General features: G+C 41.0%; 1 protein-coding gene across 19 annotated transcripts in view; it reads left to right on the top strand.

The window, feature by feature from the left end:
• Nucleotides 1-23823, top strand: part of BICD1 (BICD cargo adaptor 1) — a 140494-nt gene that overhangs the window by 98010 nt on the left and 18661 nt on the right. For 3 of the 19 annotated variants that reach the window (XM_053406009.1, XM_053406013.1, XM_053406011.1), the window contains exons 7-8: nucleotides 4253-4404; nucleotides 6629-6836. In XM_053406009.1, coding sequence (XP_053261984.1) covers nucleotides 4253-4404; nucleotides 6629-6836 — 360 coding nt within the window. Of the gene's footprint in view, nucleotides 1-4252; nucleotides 4405-6628; nucleotides 6947-8144; nucleotides 8345-11058; nucleotides 11170-17578; nucleotides 17930-19565; nucleotides 19690-23823 lie in introns of those variants that run through there. The other 16 variants (XM_053405996.1, XM_053406010.1, XM_053406006.1 and 13 more) reach the window with 12 other exon arrangements.

Below are 23823 nucleotides of genomic sequence, written 5' to 3'. Positions count from 1 at the left end.
TTGATAACTAACGCACTTTACAAGAATGTGTATTATGGAATCATAGAAATAGTTAATTATTCAGAGTTCGTAAAGACCTGAGTGGATACACAAACATGTTAAAAAAGACTAGTGTGGATTTGACTTGAGCTACTTTTTTTGCTGCAGTAGAACATGGGTAGAGCAGTCCTATGGGAAGGGAGAAATCTAGGTAGATGTATTTTCCTTTGCCCAGGAGGCTTGAGCTTGGAGGACAGAAGGTGAGGGCAGTTAAACACAAATGTATAATACATATCAGGAAAAAAACAACCAGTTGAAAGTCTGTTTTGGCTAATCAGTTTCTTTCAGTTCCATCCATTTGTATATGAAATGCACATGAAGTAATGCATGTGAACGTTGTGGATATGTTTCTTCAGGAGTGTGGTATTGCTGAGCAATAGAGACCCAGAGGAATGATTTCCAGAGCCTGGGCCCTGAGCCCTGGGGGCTTTGGGTTTATATACAGTGGTACCTCGGGTTACATACGCTTCAGGTTACAGACTCTGCTAACCCAGAAATAGTACCTTGGGTTAAGAACTCTGCTTCAGGATGAGAACAGAAATCATGCTCCGGCGGCGCGGCGGCAGCAGGAGGCCCCATTAGCTAAAGTGGTGCTTTAGGTTAACAACAGTTTTAGGTCAAGAACGGACCTCCAGAACAAATTAATTACTTAACCCGAGGTACCACTGTACCTTATTCCAAACAGCATTAAACATTACATATTAATATATTTCAGCAAAATCAAACCAATGAACAGGGGCAAAGCCCTTCGTATGTCCATGTAAAGATTGCTTCTGCTTTTCCATGCAAGTTCATAAGAAATCACCAACAGCCTTTACCCTATTTTCAGCAAATAAAGCATAAAGAGGAAAAATAAACCCCTTTGGCTGTTGAAGCCAAAATCCCCCTTTTCTGTTATCAGACAGATACATTACGTTATGTGGCAAACATCCAATTTCCTGTTTCTCAGGTCAGCATGTCCGTCTCATGCTTTTTTCGTGAGCCTGAGAAACAGTCTGAGGAATGTTCCTTACAGAAAGAATGCAGATGTAGCTAAATATGTATTTGCTTTCTGCAAGCACAGCAACAGGGCAGAGAGAGACTTTGGGTCTTAAGATTTTAGGCATGTTTAGCGTTAACAATTAAGCATTATTAGGATACATGGTTATGCATAAGGCATAAGGTTATACATAAGGTAAAACTCTTCCAAAAACATGATCAATCCTAAATACAGCTACAACAAACGCAAATGGTCTAATTGCCAAAACTTTAGTCATTGATCCAACTCTGTCACCCCCCCCCCCGTTTTTCCTGTAAAGGGATGTGGGTGACGCTGTGGTCTAAACCACTGAGCCCCTTGGGCTTTCCGATCAGAAGGTTGGTGGTTCAAATCCTTGTGATGGGTTGAGCTCCCATTGCTCTGTCCCAGCATCTGCCAACCTAGCAGTTCGGAAGCACGCCAGTGCAAGTAGATAAATAGGTACCACTGCAGCGGGAAGGTAAACAGTGTTTCCATACACTCTGGTTTCCATCATGGTGTTCTGTTTCTCCAGAAGTGGTTTAGTCATGCTGGTCACATGACCCAGAAAGCTGTCTGTGAACATACACCGGCTTTCTCAGCCTGAAGCCAGATGAGCGCCGCAACCGACAGTTGCCTTTGACCGGACTTAATTGTCCTAGGGTCATTTACCTTAACTTTTTACCTTTCCTATATGTAACAACACTAGACAGCGCAGTGCAGTCAGTATATTTACTGACAGGTAGTTCACTAAAAAAGTACAACAGAGTTTCTACCTCTGACTGCCTTCTTGTTCTAGGCCAGGGGTCTGCAACCTTTAAGACAAAAAGAGCCACTTGGACCCGTTTCCGAAGGGAAAAAAAACTGGGAGCCGCAAAACCATTGCGACATTTAAAGCATGCGCACCGCTGCCCTCCGATCTGACAGCGGGTGGGAAGGTGACGTCGGGACGGTGCGTGACTAACGCACGCACCGCCCCCATGCAACGTCACAGCCAGTACAGCGCCCGCCACAGTGGGGAGTGTCGGGGCGCACAATGCGCCTCCTCCCCTCGCTAGTATCCGCCCCGGAGCCGCGGCAAAGGTGTAAAAGAGCCACATGCGGCTCTGGAGCCGTGGGTTGCAGACCCCTGTTCTAGGCAGACAGCTTACAAATAGAAGGTGTGCCAGCAAATGTTCTCCCAGCAGAAATTCAACACAGTTGATTTCCAGCCAGCCACACTACCAACACCTTATTACAAATTCAGGGCTACTTATACTCTACTTATACTGTTCTGAATCATTGGCATCTGGCTCTGACTCATGCCTTACATGTTGTTAAAGTTTGTGGGTCGTAATTCCTTTGACCCACTGAGTCTGCTGCAATGGCCCTGCAATAAATTTGACTCATTGCCACTCCGTCAAACTCCAATGGCGCCCACACGCTTCCACTCCGCACACTGCCACTCTTCTCAGTTGCCGGATAATAGCAGAGTTCACACGCAGCATAAAATGGCTTGTCTGTGTCGACGTGGTGTCTTCAATAACTCAGCTCAACACCAGTGCTTCTAATCTATAACTCATTATTTAGAAGCATAACAAACAGAAAAGAAAAACCTACAGAATTTACTGCACGCTTGCAGCTTTCTGCCTCTTAACAAAAGCGAAACTACCTTGCTCACATTCTCAGACAGACTGCTCTCCAGAGAGAGCTCAGCCCCACAGAGCACAGATCAAAGGAAAATGCCCGGGTCATGTGGGCAGTGTACCCAGTTAATAAGAACACTTTCTGGAGTGTTAACTCTTAACTATCCAGAACCACAACCCATGTTCCTTGATTCACACCTAACAAGCTGCAGGTACAAGAACAGTGTAACCCTGTCTTGACTTTTATCTGCAAGCATAACTTATTCCAACAGGATCGTTTAATTTTGCTGTTGCAAGCTGCCATGTTCAGTGACAGTTACAGGGAATGCACATACAGCAGGTTAAAATCTAGCTTTTCCAGGTGATAGGGCTGGAATTTTGTGCTAGGATTAAAGATGTTCAAAATAGGCCCGGGTCCTTTATCTGTTGTGATAGCTGCCTTAGCTCCAGTTTTTAGAAGGCTGTGGGGGATGTGTTTTAGTTACTGAAGGCCCTCTTACCTTTTCTTTTACAACTGAGGCACTGGAACAATCACCCCGTGTATTTGCTACTACGGTGCCACATGGAATCAAGCAATGAGACATTAGCTGGACACCAATAAAGGATGCTGTAATAGTGTTATTTCTAGCATCAGCAGGTATTGGCTTGTAGTTGACATTGGAGGCCCCTTCCAACTCTACGATTCAAACTGTTTTGATAGCATTCTTCTAAAGAGTTGAGATTGGATGTAGGCACTAGTATTTCAGAGATTTGAAGGCAGTTTGAAAGAGTGTCATGTGTACACTCATCCCACTTGGCTTCCAGTAAATGGGGTTTGCAGATATTTGTATTGTTTCAAAACATTTGACTGGAGTTGACAGTGGGGCAAAAGAACATTATACAGTGGTACCTTGGGTTACAAACACTGCAGGTTACAGACCCTGCTAACCCGGGAGTAGTATATTGGGTTAAGAACTTTGCCCCAGGATGAGAACAGAAATCACACAGGAGGCCCCATTAGCTAAAGTGGTACTTCAGGTTAAGAACAGTTTTAGGTTAAGAACAGACATCCAGAAAGAATTAAGTTCGTAACCAGAGGTACCACTGCACCATCGGGATGAAGTATCTCTCAGACTGCTTTCACCTTTTTTCAGCCAAAGAAAACTTTTGCCTCATATGTTTGAAATGCAGTGTGTTCCAGTTGTATTGTATAAGCCAGACAGAAATAAATTTGCACTAATGACATGCTGTGTAAATGTGAGTATATTGTCTCAGCTGGTTAAATATTACAGTTGTTGAGCTAACTGGTTAAATATTACAGTTGTTGAGCTAAACATAGCATCTTCACTTCTGTTTCTTGTAGTTTCTGTTCCATCCGGCCTACCTTTACTGTCACAATCAGTATGCTTCTCGATCTCGTTTGCTGGAAACCACAGGAGGGGACAGTGCTGATGTCCTCAGGTCCTGCTTACTGGTTTCCCACAGGCATCTGGTTGGCCACTGTGAGAACAGGATGCTGGACTGGGTGGGCCACGGGCCTGATTCAGCAGACTCTTCTTATTTTGTGTTCTTAAATATACATACATATATAATGGCTGTGTCTTTGCTTCAGACAGCTGAAGTGGCCCTGGCTAATCTGAAGAATAAGTATGAGAATGAGAAAGCCATGGTGACAGAAACCATGACTAAACTACGTAATGAGTTAAAGGCTTTGAAAGAAGATGCAGCAACCTTCTCATCCTTGAGAGCCATGTTCGCAACCAGGTACCAAAATACTTTTATAAAATAAATAAATAAATAAATTTAATTTCGTTATCATATATACCTTGACATAAAGCAATCTAAATAATAAAGAAAGATAGTACATTGGGATAATGCAAGTGATTTTAAAGAATACAGTGGAACCTTGTTTCCCGAACACCTCTGTTATTGTACATTTCGGCTCCCAAACGCCAAAAACCCAGAAGTACTGTACTTTTCTGCATATAAGACGAGCTCTGTTTACTTTATAATAATGTTTTAAAACTGGGGGCGTCTTATACACGGGTAGTGGGTATGGGTGTTTGGTTCCATCCCCCCCAAAAGCTCAACAACTCTGTGCAATCCTCCCCCCAAAAAGCCCAACAACTTATACATAGGGGCGTGTTATACGGTAAATGCTTCCATTTTCGAACATTTTGCAGAACCCGAACATGCTCTTGCAACCAATGGGAAGCCGCGCCTCGGTTTTCAAACATTTTGGAAGCCGAACAAACTTCCAGAACGGATTTCTTTCAAGAACTGAAGTACCACTGTAGTCCATTTATTTCTTTTTCTCATTAAGAGTTCTCAAAGTTCATTCTTGCTTAGCAGGCAGATAGTTAATGCTTACTATCTTATAGTGCAGTGCAGCCCAGCTGACTTAAAAAGGGCTTACTGGTACTTTCAGGTAAGTGTGGTTGGGATTGCAGCCCAAGTCAAACACCCCAACTTCACAAGTCCATTCCCCCGTCAGTCTTTACAGCAATCTCTATTATCAACTGTGATAAAATGCAGCTCCCTGTTATGACGTCTTGTGCTTCCAGCGATCACACTCTTTCAGAAATATGGCCTTCTTTCCCAAGAGAAAATAAGACAAACACGTAGTTATTTATGTCATAAGGGCACAGGTTCATTTCAGTTGGGATATGAGGTTATCAGTTATTACAAGCTGAATATGGCCAAGATTCTTTTTATAATGTATTCGAATTACTTTTAAAGGAAACAACAAAAAAATAAAGGCACAAAATTCAAACTTATAATCTTAAAAAGGGGGAGAAACAGGCTTATGAAGCAGTAATATCAAGAGATTTGGGTATACTTAACAGTACTTTGAATTAAATTAAGAGGAAAAATTGATACTTTAGTATGGAGAGGTATTAGGCGTATAAATAATAAAAGTTTTCAAATTCCCTAAATCTTTCCTATTTTTACTGCAGAATTTCTGATGAGCTTATACTTTAGTAAAATTTGGGAGTTACTTAATTTGATCTTTCTTTCTGAGCTTCACTGGAGAGTTTCAATTCTTTTCAAATGCAGTCCATGTAGCAGTTAATATATAAAGCAGTGGTTCTTTTATATTAACAAATTTGCCATTAATAAAGCATTTAGACAGTTGGGAACAAAAAACAAATCAGTTATTGATAAGCATCAAAATCCACTTAAGAGCAGAACATTGTGACTTTTTGAGTGCTTGGCTTGTACTGAAAGAGAGTTCCTGTAAGCAAAGAAGCTCTGCTTTCAGTATAATTAAATATGCTTCCCTCCAGCTGATTATTAATACTATGACATAATGTCTTGGCTCTGTTAGGAATATTTCTACTTGAAACGTCCTGGGGTCATGTCCATTTTTAATTTACATTGCAATATAGATTGCATTAATTTAATTTAATTTAATTTCCTTAAGCAAGTCCCGCCACACCTTCCACCTTTCCAGCAGATCAGATAAATGTTAGTAGCACCATATATAAGTTTCAGAGCAAGTAAGAGATGGGAAACTGAGGAAATAGTGTTCTTCAATGTCTTAGGCCTATCCACACTTGTGCTTGTTGCATGATTTCAAGTCACGGGACTGAGAGGGTTTTTCACTCAAATTGGTTTTGTTCAGTGGGTTTCTTGGAGCCTTTTGCTTGGCTGACCATTTTTGATTGCATATTGTTTTGTTTTTCTCTCTCATTGAATTGAGAATAATTCAGGGCAGGTCCATGTTAGAAATGTCTTATGGCCCATTGACTCAGGCAAATTTAGTACCTTTTTCTGTCATGGAAAAGCATTAAATTCGCCAAGACTGCACATAAATATAGCCAGCAGGCAGCAACATCGGTTACTTTAGGCATAGTTTTTCCAGCTGCCATGATAACAGGTGATGGGTACTTTCTTTATATGTAGCTGGTTCTTGCTGACATTTCTCCATGAGGGACATTCACATAATCTGAAAGACACTTCTCTCTCCCTCTGTCTCTCTCCCCAGGTGTGATGAATACGTAACACAGTTGGATGAGATGCAGAGGCAATTGGCAGCTGCAGAGGATGAGAAGAAGACCTTAAACTCTTTGCTGCGGATGGCTATCCAGCAAAAGCTCGCCCTCACCCAGCGTCTGGAAGACTTAGAGTTTGATCACGAGCAGTCCCGGCGGAGCAAAGGCAAACTTGGAAAGAGCAAGATCGGCAGCCCTAAAGTAAGTGAGGAGGCATCAGCCACCGTGCCAACCATAGACACTTTCCTCCTGCATAGTCAGGGCCCACAGCAACCAAACATACTGGTCAGCAGTGGCACTCAGAGGAAAAGGTATGCATGCAGTCGTCTTTATAGTACAGTGCAGTGGCCTGACTTGAATTAAGGTCATTCACTGAAATGCAAATAATGAATATATTTTGGCTGGGGTCATTGAGAGATGGGGCTGTGTGAAGAAGCGACTTTTCGAAATGTGAAGCCTGGCTAGTAATTCCATCTGCCCATAATATTTTTTTCTTCCTTTTGATATAGTCATAGATCATATTCTGTCAGCATTTCAGCATATTCTGTATGTTTTGAATGTATCTGCTTAATATATAGCAAAAATATACCTCTTGATGGGGCAGGGTGAAGTGGAGGGGCATGTCTAAGAGGCATATCCACATCCAGAGGGAAATGATCCTCTGATAAACTAAGGTGCTTATAAACTTTCCCTTTTCTCTTCATTATTGAAATGTGGGCAAGGAATGTGATTACCCTGATGTGCTTCTCAACACCTGTGTTAAAATGAATAAATGTTCAATAGCAGATGACTTTTATTCAAACCCAGAAACAAATGCTAGTGGTTTGCAGAGTTGCATATAGTTCTGTGGCTGCCCCACCAACAGGGGGAGGGAGGTCAAGGAGAAGATGGTGGACAAAAGGTCCCCCCACTTTGTGGGAACAACTTCCACAAACAGTATCCCCCCGTTCAGAGACTTTTAGGGCAAACTTTCATTGTCTGTGTACTACATGTTCAGCATAAATGTTAAATGCAGATCTTATAAATGAAGTTGAAAATATGCATGATGCCTAAATAATAATTAAAAACCTAAATTGGGGGGTGAGAATTGGATGAGGGGGCCTGCACAAGATGTGACCCACCAGGCCACGCCACCACCATGTATTATGGCCTCAGATTCTTGACAACACTGAAGAAGAGCTCCAAGCAAGCAGCAAAACGAGATTTTATTGACCCTACGGTGGGCCATTGTACATGGCAGGTGATCTATGCTCGGCTTGATGGGTCATGTTGAGCAGCTTGTACTTTCTCTTTCTAAATTTTATAAGTGAAGCTTCCCTTTATAGGAAATACGTTTTCCTGTGGGGTGGCAGCAATGATAGGGGAGGTGACAACATGCTGGTTTGCTTTGTGGAGGGTGGTGGTGGTGGGGAAAGGAATGTGATAATGTCATTCAAGGAGCCATGGCTCAGTAATTAAAGTAAAAACTCTTTTGTTTTCGTATGTATTTTTTCTTGGATCTCCTGCAAGACTATTCTCACCTTCCCCTTGTGATCAGAGCCATCCCAGGACTTCAGGGACCCACCTACTGCCTTTATTAAGAACCCCCCCTGATCACACCTCCACAGAATCATTTCTTCTGAGGGGCCCCCCTTCCATGGCCTCCATGAATGAATTCTTCTATGGGCACCGTCTCAGCAAGGAAAAAAGGTTAACCGTGGCCATCCCAGGTAAACATTTTTTCCTTGGGTGCATGTAGTGCAAAATGATTAGCTGAGTATAGGGGGAATCCCCGCCAAACACTGCACATGCAATTTTTAATTAGGGCACATTCTTCCGTCTTTTATAGATTTGCATCTTTAGTCTGCCCCAGACTACTCCTACATGATAATCAGTGAAACTGTTCTGGAGTATGTGATTGGAAGATTTCATCCGAAGTGCCCTCTGCTCATTTCAAGCAAAATTCTCAGTGGGTCACATTTCCCTCTGGCCCAGGTCAGATAGTCAATCAAGGCTTCAGAAGCAATGCTTTATGAAGCCAGGAAGGCGAGTCTGTGTCAAATACTCTTCCCTTGCCCCCTCCCCTTTGTGCACTGACTTGGGTGCAAAGATCCTGGCTTGTATTAAGCCAGAGCTCCTCTTATACCTGAGCAAGGAAATTCTGGTATGTTAACTAATTAACCATTCCTGTTTGTTAAGCCAGAATTCCCATGGTTGGATGTAGCAGGGAACTCAGACTTACTATAAGGTGGGAGAAGAGAAGCAAGGGGAGTAGTGCTGGGACCCAGTGGTCATTCACAGCTTCATAATGCATAGATTATGGAGCCTTGAATGATTGCCTGAACTGGGTCATGTTACTGTAGTCAAGATGATAATTTCAACTGGAGTTCTGTTAGTGCCTTGGTTGAGTTTGATCCAGTGTTTCATTTGAAGCCATTTGATGAAATAATAAACTGGTGAAATGAAACAGCTATGATGACTTGGTTGAACAGTATATTATAATGTATCTCTCAACAGATAGATGCATATATTCAGAGCTAACATGTTGCCTTTTCTTACCATGTGCCAGTTGTGTTTACCCTGCAAGGTACTGATAACATAATTCAAAGAAACCTTCCAAGTGCAGGGGAACTTCTGAATGGTGTGAAATTTTAGGAAAAGTTAGAAGAAAGATAAAACTTTATTGAGTTTTGACACAATGTGCACAACCTAACAGAGGTAATTTCAGTGGTTTAACTGCTTAACTGTGTTGGGTTGAGGCCAGGACTTGAACATTTACCCTGGATTTACCACTAGTGTTCCTTTCATGCCCTTGTATGTTGCTTACTGACAGTTTGGCCAACTGGAAACAACATGGAAACAACATGGAAACATTAAGCCTACACAGCGCTGTGTAATGAGAGGCACTTGCAGGTTAAAAGCTCTCGGTGGTATCCAACAAAGTAGTTCTGTTAGTGCAAGGATTTCTTCTTGCAATATGGAACTTCCCTTCCTTCTTTTCTCCCCAGATCTTGCCCCCTCTCCAGATCTGCTCAGGAGGTCTGGGGGAACTCCCAGAGCAGAATGGGGCATGCAGGGAAAGGAGAGGAGAGGGATAAGTTCCATTGCACAGCCAAAAGTCCTTGCAGTAGCAGAAATACATAGCTGCATAGTGCCCTTCATCTGCAACCTTGTGCTACTGTTGTAGATGGAATAGCTTGTTTACATATACTGTAGGAAATGGCATTTTTCACAAAGAAAGTATTTGAAATAGTATCCTGTGGAATTTGGAAGTCTGTTTCCTGGAGAACCATAATGATTACTTAGAATCATTACGTGAAAGTTGAGGGGGGAAATACATAAAGCAATGCCATGCCTCCTATTAGTAAAAGGAGAGTAGCTTTGTTTTTCAGTCTGAAACCAGCTGTAGTGGGGAGAAGCCCTTTGGCCTGTTGATATACATTCTGGGGTGCAAAACTCTTCTTATAATGTGGCTTCTGATCACCCTTGCCTGCTTCTACAAAATCATCTCTAAGCTCAGAAGCATGGAAGAATAGCCTCCAAAGCTTCAGAGAAGCAAAGGCTTTATTTTTAGAGGAGGAGTACAGTAGTTTCCACTGTAACAAAATCACAGACTTAAATAAAGCAAATGTATTTGTCAGAAATTTCAAAAACATTTTAGGTCAGCTCCCTGACCCAGTGCTTGTGATTTATGTGGTAATAATGTGTAAAGGACAGCAAGAAATTTGTAAATCTTGAAGCAGTTTTTTCTACAAGCCAAACCAAATTTTCACCAGAAAGATTTAGGAAGCATCTGATTAACTATAAAAACAAAGCATATTGATAACCAGTGTAGGTGTGGCTGAGGACAGGGGCGTTCACCCAAGACCTGCCCCTAACACCCTCGCTCCCTCCTCTAGTCTAAATGGAGCTTCTACTCAATTTTAGATGACTGCAAGTAGAACCCTCTGTGTGACTGGGGACTCTGATGAAGCAGGGACCTGAACTGCACAGAGTTATTCTGTTTGCGTTCAAACATTCACAGATAGAAGTCCCATGTAAGTGGGAGACCAAGCAGTGGGCATGGGGTGATGTGCATATGGATGCTGGGGGTGGGGCTTCTGTGCACACCCTGCCCCTGTTCCCAGGTTGCCTGAACACACCTTAAGATACAATAGATTGAGCAGAGACCTCCTTTTTAGGGTACAGCTCACCATCTAAATTCTGCTAGAAAACTAGTTGTTGGTTCTGGTTGCCTAGGGCAGTGTTATATATGGCAAATTATGTCAGATTGATTACTTCAGCTATACACTGGGTTTAGGCATGTCGCAAAAATGGCAGGCCAGGATATCACAGTAACGAATTGTGAGAGGCAATCAGAATAAAGTCATTTCCATTCTTGCCTTCATGTCTCCCCTGTACCCTGCTTATTACTTATAACCGCCTCTTTTCTACCTCTCAAAAGTTCTGGCACCAGTGGAACGTTGCAAAAGGCAGGACATCCCTCATGAGGAGCACTTGAGAGGAATTTTCATGGATTTTGCATCTAGGCCCAGTACATGTTACCAAATACAAGGTGGGGGTACTTTTGGTCATTATGCGTAGTTCCTCCACCACTGATAATTACGCTGTTGGAATGTGCTAAAGTTGATCCAAATCTGACATGCTTTTGGTGGAAATGATCTGATGTATTTTTAATTCTTTTAAACGGAAGAGTTCTTTTAAATGAAAAAGTTCCTCTTTCCAGCCCCATTGCCCTTCCAATAATACGAACTTGCACTCTGCCTTTTGACTTAGATACTTCATTATCATCTATTAGAAGAAATGTTTATCTTTTTTTATTTGTCTTTTAACTGCAACTCCAAAAGAGCCTTACTTAGAGTAGGCTCATTTACATTAATGGTCATGACTAACTTAGATCTATTAATTTCAATGGGTCTACTGTAAGGAAAAATTACTTGAATACAACCCATTGTAAAAACAGAAATATAAATTTTCTAATAAAACCAGTAGACACTTAACTAAAAATGAAGACGACATACCCAGACTTTTTGATATCACCAAACAAAAATAAGTTTGCTTCTAAAATGTAGGCTCAGGCTCAGACAGGTTTCTGGGGGACTCTTGCGAGAGCTCCCACTGAAAATACCTTCTTAAGCGCTTTATGTTCTGAATTAGAAATATACAAGGTAACTTCCGATACCGGCAGATTTTTCCTGCTCTTTTTCTAGTTACACGTAAGAGCAGTCAAGAGCAGATAGAAAAGTGAATGAAAGCAGCAAGAGTGACATCCTTGTTCCTTCATGCCAGAAAAGGTGCTTGTAAGCAAGAGCAGTTCTCTCATTTTATAGAGTGCAGAGCAGTATGAGACTGAAAGGAGTGCAGTCACAGGTGCTTCTAGTATCTGTTGGAGCCAAAAGTCAGTCAGAGAGTTTAAAACATGTGAAGTTCAATTCAGGAAGCATATCTTATTGAGATTATTAATACTGTGCATGTGGAAGCTGCTGGATGAACAAAAACTGACTCTTGTATTGAAATAAAAATTCTCCAGTCTAAAAATATGGTTCAAAAGCTTTACACACAGGACTTAATTTCAAAATAACTTTAAACAATAAAAATTACATTCAGTTAGTTCCGTATTTCTTATACTGGTCTCAGCATAAGGCATAATAGATTACAAATAACTTGTTTTCTGTGCTAAAATCAAAGCTCTGTCTCTTCACCAATGCAGCCTCAGGCTGTTTGCTGGAAACGGAGAGAAAACACATCTGTTCTCTGTGCTACATATTACGTTCTTTCAGGTCAGCTCCTGCCCCCTGGTTCAAAAAAAATACTAATTCAATCTTCTCCCATCCCAGCTGCCATTTGACCCCAAAGGTGCTGTATGCTGACCTATGCACAATCCTATTATATGTACTTAGAAGTACATCCTACCGTGTTCTGTGAGGCTTACTGCCTTGTAAGTTCAGCCTTCATTTTTTGAGAAAATGCATTTCTAGACCTTTCAACAACAACCAACCACCAATGTGTCACGGGAATGAGTTAAAATTGAATATCATAATTCACACCATGCAGAACTATAGTACTGCAGACCTATAGTCCATAATTCAGTTTAATTTTATTTTTTACAATGATTTTTAACCAAACAATGTCTCAAACTTAAAAATATAACTGGAAGAAGAGTTAATATAACTACAAGAAAAGGAAAAGGGTCTAGTATTAGTGTTTAGTTACTCTTCTTTCTTCCATTTATGAATTTTACTGAAAGGTCTTTTTAAAATATTGAAAGTCCTTTTTAAACTATGTGCAGTTTCTTAAATAAAAATGCTGCATCTTTTAGGTCTGGTGCATCAGATACAGTTGGCGGAATCCATCTGATGCATATTTTTGTAATATATTCTTAGGCAGCAGGTGCTGACTTGCTTGGTGCTACGTTTTGAAATACCATTTCACACATTTTAAAAGAACATTTAAAATGTTTGGTACTGCATGGAATTAGATTTTTGTTTTATTTCAAGTGCTAGAGGTGCAGTGGCACATCAAAGTAACTGAAAGTGCAATCCTATATGCTTGCTATGCCAGGAAAGAGGATATGCTGCTGCTGCATTGGTGGAACAGCTGCCATATCCTAAGCATGCTAACTCTGGGAGGGGAGGGGAAAACACACAAAATACAAAAATGGTACAAAAACAACAGACATATCCCCAGTGCTCCTAGAAACATGACCAGTGTCGACCAGGAAGAGGTGAGCCAGCAACAATGGCAATATGTTTTCCATGCATGAAGGGAACAAAGCCATGTTGCCATGGCCCCAACATGGAAGAAACACAGAGAATAAGGTAGTGTCCACAGATACAGCCAGAGAAATTCTGTGCTGTGGTCCTCAAAGCAGACAGAAACACACCCAGGAGTTCACTGGTTTAATTCCACACAAAGAGCAAATCATTAACTTCACCCCATCCTCATCCCAAGTGGAGGAAAGAAATAAAACTACCAGACTCCAAATCCTTGAAATGAAATATGTTGTAGGTGTGACACATATTGAAATAAATTATTTCTCAAGAGCAGGATTTGCTATAGCATTTCATGAACTTGGTAATAATTGCTGCCAAAATAGAACAAAAAGTGTAAGGCTTGGACTAAACTTAATTGCAAGCCCTTGGTTTCCTCTTTGTTTTGTTTTGCCTTTGCCTGCCAGTGGTGCTTTCCTGTTTTTGTGCTTGGCATTCTGCAAAGTTGGAACAAGCATGCTCTTAATTCAAATCCACACAGATTTCCGCCCCCCTTGTTCCTGGTGGGCATCATTTAGTGAAAATGTAATGGCCAGTACAATTGCGTAGGCACACCAACAAAGGTTCACTTGCTTCCTGGGGCAGTAGCTCAATACCCCAATGAAAATATATTTACAGACAGCTTACACACACTATATTGGTGGGAAGGTCCAGGATAGCATAGAGGGAGGCAGGTGGGCAAGTGGGCAACGAGCATTCAGCTCATGAGCATTTTGCCAAGGAAGTGCTCTGCCTAAGCTAGGAACCACACAGGAGCATGCTTGCTTTCCCTTCCACCAATGGGTTTCAGGGGAGTGAAGCATAGGATGTGGAGCCAAATGTACACATTGCTGCATAAGGGCAGGTGGTTACAGCACACTTACCTTTGGCACACAGAAAGACATATGTCCTGATCCATTGTGAGGCCCGTGCCCAAGAGAGGGCAACTGCCCAAGCAAGATGGAGTTCCATAAGCTTGGGTTTTGGAATAGACAGGAAACTCCAGTGCTAACAGACCCACATATGTATCTGGGGGGGGTTCCATCGGTATACTTTTCCATAGAGAGGCACATTGTGTGTTCTATTAGCATAGTGGGGTTTTGCCAAATCATAAAGCTGCGTAGCCAGAGGATGTTGAGTACCAGATTGCACTCTTGAAGCTTCATCGGAAAATACCATAGTCCTGGTTGTTTTGTACGTTGGGGAATTGTATAATATTGTCTGTTGCATTCTTCGGCCTCCCTGTGTTTTCACTGAACTTGATTACATCTCTTCTTTCAGTTGAAAAATCAGCTTTAGATGGATCAGATTTAAATCATGTGATATTTTAAAAGCTAAAAAAAAAATACTTAAGAGGACATTTAAAAATAAAATGTTTTTTTGAAAGTGCTCCAGATCTGAGAGCTAGCTTGATATAAGCTAATATCCTTTTCTATGGATGTTTATGCTGGAGTTCAGTTGTCACTGGAAGAGATGCTCCAAAGAAGATGACACTAAATAAGCATTGATCATTCCTAGCACACTGTGAAGTGCTGTACTTAACAAATATTTCATATTTATCTGCTGGGACTGACTTAGTAATGAGGCATCTGATCAAGACTTGTATTTTAAAATGAGCTTTATATATATATATATATATATATATATATATATATATATATGCAGATGCTTGTGTGTTTTAATGCCAGGCAGAAGACCAGCTGTCTAAAAGACTGGCAGATGTTTATCTTCCTGGACAAAGGCCCCCCTTGATTTATTTATAGCAGGAGCCAAAATTCTCAAAGTTGTAAAAAGGGAATTACAGGCTGAGAGCAAAGGTTACTAGGTTACTGACCCTACAGAGAAATGTTGGACAGAAGTGAAAAAAGACTTAGAAATATGGTCAAATCTGAAGCTTTCCTTGTTGGGTCGAATAGCAGCTATTAAGATGAATGTATTGCCAAGAATGTTGTTTTTGTTTCAATCATTACAAATTGTGGACAAAATGGACTGTTTCAAGAAGTGGCAGAAGGACATTTCTAGATTTGTCTGGCAGGGCAAGAAGCCCAGAATAAAATTTAAAATACTAACTGATGCAAAGGAAAGAGGTGGATTTGCCCTGCCAGACTTTAAACTTTATTATGAATCAGCAGCTTTTTGCTGGCTGAAAGAGTGGCTACTTCTTGAGAACACAGACATTTTAGACTTAGAAGGTTTTAACAATGTTTTTGGGTGGCATGCATATTTGTGGTATGACAAGGTTAAAGCACATAAAGCATTCAAAAACCATATTGTCAGGAAAGCATTGTTTAATGTCTGGATAAGGTATAAAGACTTATTGGGAAACAAAACCCCAAGGTGGTTGTCACCAATGGAAGCAAAGGCTCTGAGAAGACCCAATATGGAGGCCAAATGGCCTAAATATTGGGAAATTTTGGAAAAAGAGGGAGATAAGTTGAAATTGCAAAGCTTTGAGAAACTTAAAAGACAAAGTGCGAGATTGGCTTCATTATTACCAAATAAGAGAGGCTTTTAATTTGGATAAAAAAATTGGATTCCAGGTGGAGAAATCAAAATTGGAAACAGAACTGTTAGAGCCCAAAACTAAGATACTTTCAAGAATGTATAACTTGCTGTTAAAATGGAACACGCAGGACGAGACGGTTAAATCTGCTATGATTAAATGGGCACAGGATATAGGACATAACATTATGTTTGCTGACTGGGAACGGTTGTGGACCACAGGTATGAAATTTACGGCATGTAATGCCTTAAGAGAAAATATTATGAAAATGATATATAGGTGGTACATGACACCAGTCAAGCTTGCAAAAATCTACCATTTGCCCGATAATAAGTGTTGGAAATGTAAGGAGACTGAAGGTACATTCTTTCACCTTTGGTGGACGTGCCCAAGGATTAAGGCTTTCTGGGAGATGATATATAATGAAATGAAAAAGGTACTTAGGTACACCTTTCTGAAGAAACCAGAGGCCTTTCTCCTGGGCATAGTCGGCCAATTGGTGTCAAAGAAGGATAGAACTTTCTTTATGTATGCGACAACAGCAGCAAGAATACTTATTGCAAAGTATTGGAAGACGCAAGAGTTACCCACTCTGGAAGAATGGCAGATGAAGTTGATGGATTTCATGGAACTGGCTGAAATGACTGGCAGAATCCGTGACCTGGGAGAAGAGTCGGTGGAAGAAGATTGGAAGAAATTTAAGGACTATTTGCAGAAATATTGTAAAATTATAGAATGTTAATTTGACGTTGGATCGAAAATAAGAGGTGTTAGCAACAAAGTTAAAAAGAATATGTTAAAAATAGATTGACAAAGGATGAAAATATTCATTTATAAAATGTCAAGATTAAGAGTTAAGATAAAGGAAATAGGCCAAGGATTTGCTGAATTGATTAGGTAAATGGGAATACAAAAAGGGGAGGCGGGTGGAAGTCAAGGAAACTAGTAAATGAAGCAAAAGGCATAAAAATGGATCTATTTCCCCCCTCAATTTTTTTTCTTTTCTTTTAATTATGTGTTTTTACTTTTTCGATTATTGTATTTTTCTCCTCTCCTCTCTGGTCCAACTTAGCCCCCCTGAGAACCCCATGCATATCTAGGGCTCAAAAACCATACAGCACAACTGCTGTGCTACAATAGTTGGTAGAATACTGGATGGAATTCAGTGTTGCACTCTTATTAACCTTCCATCTGCACAAGCATTCCAGCTTGCCAGGTGGAATAATTGCCTGTCTCCTTCCCCTGCTTGTTGCTCTGGGGTTCTTCTGAATCCCCCCAGCCTATTTCAAGGGGTAGGAGAGCAGAGGGGTAGGAGGGTAAAGCCACATTAATAATAAAAATACTAATTTTATTATTTATACCCCACCCATCTGACTGAGTTTCCCCAGCAACTCTGGGTGGCTTATAGCTGAAGGCCTTGCACCAAAATGCCACTGGTGGGGTGCGTTAGGTGAATTCCATCCCATATTTCTTATTGCAGCTGATCTAGCTGTTATCAATTCAGATTGGAATCTGTTCCAGTTCAGGGGAGCGGGGAGAGATTCAGACTAGTATTGTATTTAGCTCAGGTTTAGTTCCTGAGATTATTTAAATGACTATTCCTAAAATGTTGTTTTGAATGCATTTCCATTGTTTATCAATAATCTATGCAAAGATGAAAGGGTTAAATCCTATACTTTAAATTTATGGGCAAGTGTCGACCACTGTTTCAGCTCAGCGCAGTCACTTCTTCCCTGAAATATCGTAGTGGGGCTGATCTGGAGCAGCTATATGTTTTGGCACCTGCTGCTGATGTCAGATGTGGAGGCCAAGGACTCAGAGACCAACCTGAAGACTGGCGAAGAGATGAGGAACAGCAGACTGGTGTGAACGGGGAGACAGATTCACCAAGAAGCAGCCAGTTGAAAAGGCCAGAATCGAGAGAGGGAACAGGGGAAGAGAGGCTGTCCGGACAGGATAGAGCAAAAGACACATCACGAAGGAGAGTTGCACCGAAAAGGGAGAGACTGCAGAAGCTTTGGAAAGAGCCAGGCAAGGTCAGAGAGGACAGCTCCAGGAAGGAGGTAGGGTCAAAGGAACTGGGAGAAAAAAGACTGAGGGAGGGGAGAGATCCGAGCCTATTGAAAAGGGGAGAGGGCATACTAGAGGAAGAGAAAAGCCCAGGGGGGAGTATAAAGTCAATGGCCAGTGGGGAAAATATACAGGCCTACTAAGAATCTATGATTAGAAGCCAGCTGGAATTGACATAGGACTTGCACCATATGGAGGGTCATGTTCCTCAACCCTTAAACAAGGATTAGTGCCATGGTCAAAGGGAGCAGCAGGCTTTGGGCACAGCTGGGTTGGTGGAGCATCAGAAAAGAGGCATCACATAGGAGCACGCAAAGCTCAGGCTCACAGCAGCAAGATCTTGTCACTTACACTAAATCATAGTTCAATGCAGGAATGGGGAACCTTTTTCAGCCTGAGGTCCACGCTCACTTTTGGGCAATGTTGCAGGGGACAAGTACCAGTATTTGATGGGGCCAGATACAAAAGTGGGAGGAGAAATGCATGCAAATTTACTTTTGTGCAGTAGGCTAGTTTCTACCCAAACACTTATCTGTCTTCCATTTATGCAAGAAAGAGACGTTATCGGAGGCGGAAACACTTGGTTTGAAGCAGAGGCAGTAGAGGTGTGTGGCTTGGGAGGCGGAACAGGCTGCAGAGAATCCTAGGACCAAAGAGATAAGCTTGGTGGACCACATTCACATAGAGTTCTGAGATTCCCAACAATTGGTTTAGTGCAAACTCTCCCAGTGGAACAAGCGGAAGTATGATGTCTTCTGCAGAATTACGATCTAGGTGTTTGGTTCTTAATTTACGGAACGTTGCAAGATTGTGGTGGTACATTTTCAGTTATCCAATTGGCTTGTTGGCCTTTCATAAGGGACCAGCTCCATGGACTGCTCCATGTAACTTACAGTGTCCAGAATCTAAAGAACTGCACAATAACTTCCACATGTCCAACTGTGAAACAATAGTCCCATGCTACATAATTGCTGTTTTAATATTTTTCTGATTATTCAAGAGAGTACAATGACTCATACAAAAATGACTCGTGTTTTAGAGTGTGTTGGCATAGGCAGGTTGCTGAACCATTGCTCAAGATCCATTGGTTCTCTGACCTACAAACTTGGATTAGCATATCTAATCCCTTCTTGTACAAACCAAAGGAAGCTTTTATTGCAGTTCCCTCTATGGAGAACTGCTAACGGCTGCTGAGGAAATTAAGGAAATGTTCCACAGTTGTTTGTGACATGGCATGGATGTGTGTGTATGTCAAGAAAGAAAAGTTTAAAAGTCCTTCCAGGTGCTGTGTATTCAAATCCTCTTGGATTCTGGTCAATAAATGAAGGATAATTGTGGTGATAAACCACAGATCCCATTTTTTAAAAATATCTATATTTAAAAATTCAGTAATTCTTCTGAAAACAATAATGGCCAAATGAAGGGGTTGGGGAACACTACCAGGCTTTGGCTTTCTGTAGAGTATGGTTTAATATGCAAATAGTAACTTGATTCTTGTAGCGAAAAAGAAGAAGAAGAAGAAGAAAAATCCTTCCAGTAGTACCTTAGAGACCAACTAAGTTTGTCATTGGTATGAGCTTTCGTGTGCATGCACACTTCTTCAGATTCTTGTAGTCTGATGTTTCCTAGGTATGATCCCATCTCTCCCACACATCATTTTGAAATGAATTGCAAGCAATTCTGTTTGAACATTGGAGCAACCAAATGCGTACCGATGCAGATGGATGAAAATTATTATCAGGCAGATTGCAACCCTTTTGTATTCTACATCCAACCATAATAACTTCTTATCAACCCAGCAAAACATACTTTTACCTCTTGGTGCCACTGCTTTGTGCTTTTTACTCTGGTCTGGTTATGTTTCCAAGCACTACAGACAAGACTGAAGGCATACATTTCATGCTGAGCAATATGATTTAATAGTTGTGATGACACAAATTCACTGCTGTGCTTTGCTTATTACTTTCTCTCCCAAATTTTCATCTTGAGTTTTATACAACAGGATCACCTTATTAAAACCATTTCTTTTACTGGCAAGCAAGCCATGTGTACCTTCTGCCAAAGCTCGCTAAATAAAATAGCTGGAAAGTATTGAAGCAGAATACATGCATAAATATATCATAATTATATATCATAATTTGCTACTAGCAATTGTGAGCACACTAACAGATAGAGTAGACCATAGCTAAAATAAATTAAAAAATGCATTCTTCTCGAAGTTGGTCTTTACAGGTTCCAAGCTTAGCCTAGTTTATCAGTAATGTGGTTGCCTCTTAAAAATGAACCCATGTGGATATAGCTTCAATCCGAGTACTGTGGGTATAGTTGCAAGCTGTGTCAATCAGCTCTCCTCAAGGAGGCACCAGTTTCAGCCATACTACAGCAATCTTTGGCATGTTGTTGTACTGTAACCTCAATCATCTGTTGTTTACAACACTTGTTGGCATCTTTTAGGAATTCTTAGCACAAACCCTTGATATATTTAGGTTCCTGCTGCCCCCAGAACGGTTTGATGAGATTTTTTTGTGTGTAACCTACTTTTTCCATTCCATGTGAGCACACTGCATTGTGCTGGACATTTGAGAAGGCAAGCGTATCAATCAGTAATGATGGCTGATTCACACAAGTTGACTTGGTGAATGGCTGCCCCCTTTTCTTTTGCATCCCGGATTGCAGAGTGCATGTGCCAAGCTCGTTGTGCAAGCCAATTGTATTGAAATTTCATGCGAGCCTTTTCACCCAGGAGTATGTCTGCCTGCATTTTGCAGAGGATTTTGGGGTGCATTTGTGGGGAACTAGTGTGGTTTGTGGAGCTTACTGATAGCCCTGCATGAATTTAATGTGCACCACAGAATTCAGCTTAACTGTTTCCCAATCACAACTATTCCCCATGTTGATGGGGCTTTGAGGAGGGCCAGGGCCACTTCTGCATCCACAGCTGTACTGCTCACAATGAGCATTTTGGAAGGTTGGGGAGGATCTGGGTCTGATGCTGTATTGTTTTTAAATGCTGTATTGTTTTTAACACTTGATTGGGAGCCACCCAGAGTGGCTGGGGAAACTCAGACACATGGGCAGGGTATAAATATATTATTATTATTATTATTATTATTATTATTATTATTATTATTATTATTAAGCAGCTTGGGATCCAATGGATCCTGGGTTAATTAGCTGTTGCATAATATTATTTACAACATAACTGTTTCTCCTAATATGACCAGCTAATAATAACATCAAGATTAATGGAATCTCTGTACTGTTATGCAGTATGTAATATATTCCAGGAATGCCTTTTGGTTGTGCCTTTAAACTCTTGATCCAGTGCCCATTGATATTTTAAATTGAATGTGCCCAGCAGATTATGTTTCACTTCAGACTGATGCCATGTGGAATGATATCAAAATCAAGATGCTTACAAGATCTTTTCCTACTGAAGTATGGAAATTATATGCCACATTTTTAATATGAGCATGTGCACTCCTAGTGCTAAATGTTTTTTGCTGTGTACTGTATAAGGCAATGAAAAAATCATTTTTTAAAAAAATATTCTCTGTCTGTTACTTCACTAACCTGTTGACCTGCTGGCTAGACTGTCAGTAGATTTAGTGAGGAATGATTAAAACAGTATATTTTATCTGACTTTTTTCAAATTCTTAAAAATATATCATGATTATATTTTAACTACAGGGTTTCACAGTTATTCTTTGTATACATGTATTTGTTACATTTTGCAGAAGTGTAATAGAAATGCACGAATACACTACAGATAGACTACTTTTAACTATCACTTGCTTTTGAGCAAGGCGTTCTGTCAGTTCTGTAAGTGAGCTATAAATCTCTAATAGAAGCCTTATCTGTTGTAAAGAGTAGAAATTGAGGAGATATTTGATTTTGTTTTGCATTTTAATGAGAAACTAATTCACACTTCTCAAACCATTCCCCAAACCAAAATTACATTTGCACAAACCCAAATTCTACAGTGAAGTTATCCAACCAATATAAATGTATTGGGGGAAATCTGCATAAAATTTGCATATATTAGGGGAAGAATATCCCAAAACGCTTTATATATGGGGAAATTGCTTGTAAAAATGTGTATATCAGTCAACAATGCATACGAACATGTGTTTAGTAGGATAAATTTACACGAAAAGGCAGATTTTCCCCCAAGAAAATTAGGGGGGGGGAAACCTGTGTGGAAATGTGCAGCAGTATATTTAAGACTAGAAAAATGAGAAACTTAGAGAAATGAAATTGACAAATTCTTTCATCCCTAGGGGCATATGAAATCTATAGCCCTCCAGATATTGTTTGACTTCAAATTCCATCCAACATGGCCAGATGTCAGGGATGTTGGGAGCTGGAGGACATCATCTTGAGGGCCACAGCTTTCCCATCCCTGAAGTAGAGCTCTGTATCTCAATCTCCATATCTTGGGGCAGAGAATTTCATAAGTTAAATATGCATGACAGGGCCAGTACCAGACTGTGGGAGAATAATCTGGCTGTTGCTCCCTTGCTCCTCCTAGCTGTGGACAGCAGCACCCTCGTCTCGACCCATTATTAAATAACATAAACCATAAAAACCATAAAACATCGGGCACTGCAAATATGATAAACCATGGTCGCGTCTCCTAAAAATTATTTGTTGCATATGATTGAATAGCAGGGGGCTCTCAGGTAGAATGTGCCAGCTTAAATGTCCGAATCACCTTTGCAACTGACCACTATTTTATCTAGTTCTTTTCTCCTGATCTTCTTAGCTGCCAACGCATATAGTGCTACTTTATAAGTTACGAAGTAATCAGTATCACTCAGCAGCCATTTCACCCTTTCCACCCTGTTCGAGTGTGTTCTGTTCGTAAACAGGGGTTTTATAAATTGGTCTCTTGGTTCTATATATAGCGGGCATTGCAATAAATAGTGGTACAGATCCTGAAGCCGAGGCTCCAATACTTTGGCCACCTCATGAGAAGAGAAGACTCCCTGGAAAAGACCCTGATGCTGGGAAAGATTGAGGGCACAAAGAGAAGGGGACGGCAGAAGACAAGATGGTTGGACAGTGTTCTCGAAGCATGAGTTTGACCAAACTGCGGGAGGCAGTGGAAGACAGGAGTGCCTGGCATGCTCTGGTCCATGGGGTCACAAAGAGTCGGACATGACTAAATGACTAAACAACAACAGGTCCTCTACACAAGATTGCCCACACAAACAAAGTCTCTCCTTGTACTGTACTTTGCCATACCGACCATCCACCACCGCTGAGTGCATCAATTGGAATCGTAATTCTGTAAAAGCGATTCTTAGTGCAGCAAGTGGAAGCTTTGTTAGATATCTAGCTTGGATGTGCTGCATTTTGATAAGTGGGAACCATGATGAACTTTTGGTAGCGGCAATTGTGGTTAAATCCCTTTCATTATTAGATGGATAGATAGATAGATTTATATACAGCCGTTCATCTGAAGATCACAGCATGGAAGCCACTGCCCACATTCCTTTTCCTCCTCTCCAACACCATGGTGATGATTCTCTGGTACCTTGGCTCTGAGAAAGGACCACAGGCCCTTCATCAAAGCTAGACATTTGATCTTAGGGAGACAGTTAAAAGGCTGAACTGCTGCTTGATAGCTGTGATGGACTGGAGGGGCAGAACAAGTTGAAACTTAAACCTGGCAAAACAGAAGTACTGCTAGTGAGTAGACAATATGTCTTATACAGCCTGATTGGAAGGGAGTTGGATTCTCTATGATTAGGTGTGTAGTTTGGGGATGCTCCTTGATCCACCGCTCTTGCCAGATGTGCAGGTGGCAAGGGGTGCCTTTTCCCAGGTTTGGCTGGTTGGTCAAACACGACCATTGCCTGAGAAAGTCAGATCTTGCCATGGT

Source organism: Podarcis raffonei, chromosome 10 (genome assembly GCF_027172205.1).
Source record: "Podarcis raffonei isolate rPodRaf1 chromosome 10, rPodRaf1.pri, whole genome shotgun sequence".
Lineage (NCBI taxonomy): Eukaryota > Metazoa > Chordata > Lepidosauria > Squamata > Lacertidae > Podarcis > Podarcis raffonei.
Note: the sequence above shows the minus strand (reverse complement) of the source record. Positions and strands in the feature narration are given on the sequence as shown.